This window comes from Centruroides sculpturatus, unplaced genomic scaffold (genome assembly GCF_000671375.1).
Source record: "Centruroides sculpturatus isolate CEXI.00-Female unplaced genomic scaffold, Cexi_2.0 scaffold407, whole genome shotgun sequence".
NCBI classification, from domain to species: domain Eukaryota; kingdom Metazoa; phylum Arthropoda; class Arachnida; order Scorpiones; family Buthidae; genus Centruroides; species Centruroides sculpturatus.
Window position 1 is genome coordinate 317,988 of NW_019384947.1, and position 5,631 is coordinate 323,618.

Consider the following 5,631-nt stretch of genomic DNA (forward strand, 5'->3'; position numbering starts at 1 on the left):
ACATGTTTTTTAATTTTTGGAACCTAACCTCCTTTTCGCACTAGTTCTTTGTTTCGTATAACACAGATTCGTGTAACACAGCAATTTTTTGGAACGTAACTTCTGTGTTATACAGGGGTTACCTGTATATAAAAATATTTATAACAATTTGTCTGAAATGTTATCAATTTAATACACCTAAGTACTCAATGAAGACTAAACGTTGTTGAAAACAAAACATCGCATCTAAAATAGTACAGTAGAAGCCATTCTCAGGCTGAGCCTTAATCCTCTCCCCTCCCCAAGGAAGGAATTTCGAAAATTTCCTTCTTAGTGTGCGTTTTCATGATGTACCCTAACTGTGTACCAAATTTCACCTCTTTCAGTTCAGCGGTTTGGCTCTGGGCAATGATGAATCAATCGGTCAATCACTCAGTCAGTCAGGACAAGTAATTTTATATATTTAGATCATATGCAGAGATAAATACTCTTGATAAACAAAATTTAATTTAATATATAAACCTTGTGCAATGTTAATAAAGAATTTTTCACTTTTTATACTGTCAGTATTTTTATTCAAAAATCAGCATTTTTCTACTGACACCCCATACTAATGGTTGGCAAGTATGGCAACATCCTTCATAAACACTATTAAACATGAGTTTCAATGCACTATTTACTTTCTTACAGCTGATTATGCCACCCAAGAAACGCTTTCTTTATGGAAAGACCACTGCTGCTAAAAAAAAGAAAGCAGCAAGAGCAGCCGAAACAGAAGAGCAACGCATTCAAAGACTTCAAACAGAAGCTGCAAGACAAGCTGCATATAGACAACGTGAAACTTTTGAACAACGTCAAAGCAGACTTGAAAGAGAAGCTCAGAGACAAGCTAAACGTAGAAAATGTGAAACTTTTGAACAACGTCAAATCAGACTTAAAAGAGAAGCTCAGAGACAAGCTAAACGTAGACAACAAGAAACTCCTGAACAACGTCAAATCAGACTTAAAAGAGAAGCTCAGAGACAAGCTGAACGTAGACGACGAGAAACTTCTGAAGAACGTCAAATCAGACTTGAAAGAGAAGCTCAGAGACAAGCTAAACGTAGACGACGAGAAACTTCTGAAGAATGTCAAATCAGACTTGAAACAGAAGATCAGAGACAAGCTAAACGTAGACGACAAGAAACTTCTGAAGAACGTCAAATCAGACTTGAAACAGAAGCTCAGAGACAAGCTAAACATAGACAACGAGAAACTTCTGAAGAACGTCAAATCAGACTTGAAAAACAAGCTCAGAGACAAGCTAAACATAGACAACGAGAAACTTCTGAAGAACGTCAAATCAGACTTGAAAAACAAGCTCAGAGACAAGCTAAACATAGACAACGAGAAACTTCTGAAGAACGTCAAATCAGACTTGAAAAACAAGCTCAGAGACAAGCTAAACATAGACAACGAGAAACTTCTGAAGAACGTCAAATCAGACTTGAAAAACAAGCTCAGAGACAAGCTAAACATAGACAACGAGAAACTTCTGAAGAACGTCAAATCAGACTTGAAAAACAAGCTCAGAGACAAGCTAAACATAGACAACGAGAAACTTCTGAAGAACGTCAAATCAGACTTGAAAAACAAGCTCAGAGACAAGCTAAACATAGACAACGAGAAACTTCTGAAGAACGTCAAATCAGACTTGAAAAACAAGCTCAGAGACAAGCTAAACATAGACAACGAGAAACTTCTGAAGAACGTCAAATCAGACTTGAAAAACAAGCTCAGAGACAAGCTAAACATAGACAACGAGAAACTTCTGAAGAACGTCAAATCAGACTTGAAAAACAAGCTCAGAGACAAGCTAAACATAGACAACGAGAAACTTCTGAAGAACGTCAAATCAGACTTGAAAAACAAGCTCAGAGACAAGCTAAACATAGACAACGAGAAACTTCTGAAGAACGTCAAATCAGACTTGAAAAACAAGCTCAGAGACAAGCTAAACATAGACAACGAGAAACTTCTGAAGAACGTCAAATCAGACTTGAAAAACAAGCTCAGAGACAAGCTAAACATAGACAACGAGAAACTTCTGAAGAACGTCAAATCAGACTTGAAAAACAAGCTCAGAGACAAGCTAAACATAGACAACGAGAAACTTCTGAAGAACGTCAAATCAGACTTGAAAAACAAGCTCAGAGACAAGCTAAACATAGACAACGAGAAACTTCTGAAGAACGTCAAATCAGACTTGAAAAACAAGCTCAGAGACAAGCTAAACATAGACAACGAGAAACTTCTGAAGAACGTCAAATCAGACTTGAAAAACAAGCTCAGAGACAAGCTAAACATAGACAACGAGAAACTTCTGAAGAACGTCAAATCAGACTTGAAAAACAAGCTCAGAGACAAGCTAAACATAGACAACGAGAAACTTCTGAAGAACGTCAAATCAGACTTGAAAAACAAGCTCAGAGACAAGCTAAACATAGACAACGAGAAACTTCTGAAGAACGTCAAATCAGACTTGAAAAACAAGCTCAGAGACAAGCTAAACATAGACAACGAGAAACTTCTGAAGAACGTCAAATCAGACTTGAAAAACAAGCTCAGAGACAAGCTAAACATAGACAACGAGAAACTTCTGAAGAACGTCAAATCAGACTTGAAAAACAAGCTCAGAGACAAGCTAAACATAGACAACGAGAAACTTCTGAAGAACGTCAAATCAGACTTGAAAAACAAGCTCAGAGACAAGCTAAACATAGACAACGAGAAACTTCTGAAGAACGTCAAATCAGACTTGAAAAACAAGCTCAGAGACAAGCTAAACATAGACAACGAGAAACTTCTGAAGAACGTCAAATCAGACTTGAAAAACAAGCTCAGAGACAAGCTAAACATAGACAACGAGAAACTTCTGAAGAACGTCAAATCAGACTTGAAAAACAAGCTCAGAGACAAGCTAAACATAGACAACGAGAAACTTCTGAAGAACGTCAAATCAGACTTGAAAAACAAGCTCAGAGACAAGCTAAACATAGACAACGAGAAACTTCTGAAGAACGTCAAATCAGACTTGAAAAACAAGCTCAGAGACAAGCTAAACATAGACAACGAGAAACTTCTGAAGAACGTCAAATCAGACTTGAAAAACAAGCTCAGAGACAAGCTAAACATAGACAACGAGAAACTTCTGAAGAACGTCAAATCAGACTTGAAAAACAAGCTCAGAGACAAGCTAAACATAGACAACGAGAAACTTCTGAAGAACGTCAAATCAGACTTGAAAAACAAGCTCAGAGACAAGCTAAACATAGACAACGAGAAACTTCTGAAGAACGTCAAATCAGACTTGAAAAACAAGCTCAGAGACAAGCTAAACATAGACAACGAGAAACTTCTGAAGAACGTCAAATCAGACTTGAAAAACAAGCTCAGAGACAAGCTAAACATAGACAACGAGAAACTTCTGAAGAACGTCAAATCAGACTTGAAAAACAAGCTCAGAGACAAGCTAAACATAGACAACGAGAAACTTCTGAAGAACGTCAAATCAGACTTGAAAAACAAGCTCAGAGACAAGCTAAACATAGACAACGAGAAACTTCTGAAGAACGTCAAATCAGACTTGAAAAACAAGCTCAGAGACAAGCTAAACATAGACAACGAGAAACTTCTGAAGAACGTCAAATCAGACTTGAAAAACAAGCTCAGAGACAAGCTAAACATAGACAACGAGAAACTTCTGAAGAACGTCAAATCAGACTTGAAAAACAAGCTCAGAGACAAGCTAAACATAGACAACGAGAAACTTCTGAAGAACGTCAAATCAGACTTGAAAAACAAGCTCAGAGACAAGCTAAACATAGACAACGAGAAACTTCTGAAGAACGTCAAATCAGACTTGAAAAACAAGCTCAGAGACAAGCTAAACATAGACAACGAGAAACTTCTGAAGAACGTCAAATCAGACTTGAAAAACAAGCTCAGAGACAAGCTAAACATAGACAACGAGAAACTTCTGAAGAACGTCAAATCAGACTTGAAAAACAAGCTCAGAGACAAGCTAAACATAGACAACGAGAAACTTCTGAAGAACGTCAAATCAGACTTGAAAAACAAGCTCAGAGACAAGCTAAACATAGACAACGAGAAACTTCTGAAGAACGTCAAATCAGACTTGAAAAACAAGCTCAGAGACAAGCTAAACATAGACAACGAGAAACTTCTGAAGAACGTCAAATCAGACTTGAAAAACAAGCTCAGAGACAAGCTAAACATAGACAACNTGTCGAATGGTGCATACTCGGTAAGTAATCCTACAATTTTTTGTTTATAGCGTAGTTTATACGGATTATTTCCAAAAATATATATACGTATTTTGGAAATGTTGAGTCGGATTAGTCTAGAATCGATTAATTTTATGGAAGAAAACCTTTCAAACAGCCGTAGTCCGTAAACTTCACACGTGTCGGGCTGTGATTGGCTGTGATTCTTACAAAATTGATTCATAAAGAACGGAACGTATTTACCGTCTTATAGGGGGGTCGACTGTACTCAACCAGAGGTGTCCAGCCCGCAGCCCAATAAACATGTAAACAAAACCGACAAATGTTTTAATTTTTTTTAATATTTATGGTTAAATAGATCTTCTGTTATGCAAATATTGACCCTTCCAACCTTTCTCACTTCTTTATCTTTTGTCCTTTCTCTCCTTTCCCCGCATTTGGGTCTATAATCTTCTGAGTCACAACTCCAGCTTTATTTAATATTTCTTCCAACGTTGCAAGATTTAGCTACATTGCGCCAAATATGGCTACGTGTTTTTTGTTTGACGTAAAAAATATTATTTGGCGCTTTGGCTACTTTTGGGCTACATATTATTCATAAATATATTAGTTGAATAAAAATGCACTTTAAAATGGTGTTTCGTCGCTTTTTATTAATTAGAGACCCAAATAAAACAAATATTTGTGTTTTTCAAATAAATTTTCGTTTGTCTCTTTTATAAAATGAATTTATCTATTTTTAAGTAAAAATTGAAAGTGTCTGTAGAAGTAATTTTTAAAATATCCTTTTTCGTGATAAAGTTTTAATACTTATTATTATAATCTACACATGTTAGTCCTTAAATATACTTGTATATTGGGCCACAAGTCTATATTATATATACTTGTGGCCCAAAACGCCTTGACTTCTTCCAATGTGGCCCAAAGAAACAAAAAGGTTGGACACCCCTGTATTCAGCTAACTCGTTATTATTTATTTTACAATTACCGTATGTATTATTATTTTGAATTCAAAGTTTCATCAGTACTCTAGGTTGTAGATTGGATGGAGTATTTGTATATGGCAATGCGACATTTGTATACGATGGCGATCTGCAAAGGAGAAGTATGCCTCCCGAGACAACATTTTATAGAGAAACTGGCCATTATTTAGATGTTATAATGTGAATAAAACCCGAAAAATCTAATGCGATCAGCCGTGAAACCGAATGGTCACGTAACAAAGCGTGAACCAACGACCAAAGGTGGTTTTAGCCAATCTGCCACTGATGGGCTCTCGTTGTAGATTGCAATGAAAAACTAGTGCTTGTTGGCAGATAAAATGGCAGCCTACTGCTCTAAAGTAGTGTTTTTCAACCTGTGGGTC

The 5,631-nt window shown here is 36.6% G+C and overlaps 1 protein-coding gene across 1 annotated transcript; it reads left to right on the forward strand.

Annotated features, from left to right (window-relative positions):
- The first annotated feature begins 408 nt into the window (after positions 1–408).
- LOC111632210 (trichohyalin-like) lies at positions 409–4,293 on the forward strand. Its single transcript, XM_023376589.1, has one exon. It carries the CDS (start codon positions 637–639, stop codon positions 4,291–4,293), a length of 3,657 nt encoding a protein of 1,218 aa, XP_023232357.1. The 5' UTR covers positions 409–636.
- Positions 4,294–5,631: the final 1,338 nt, after the last annotated feature.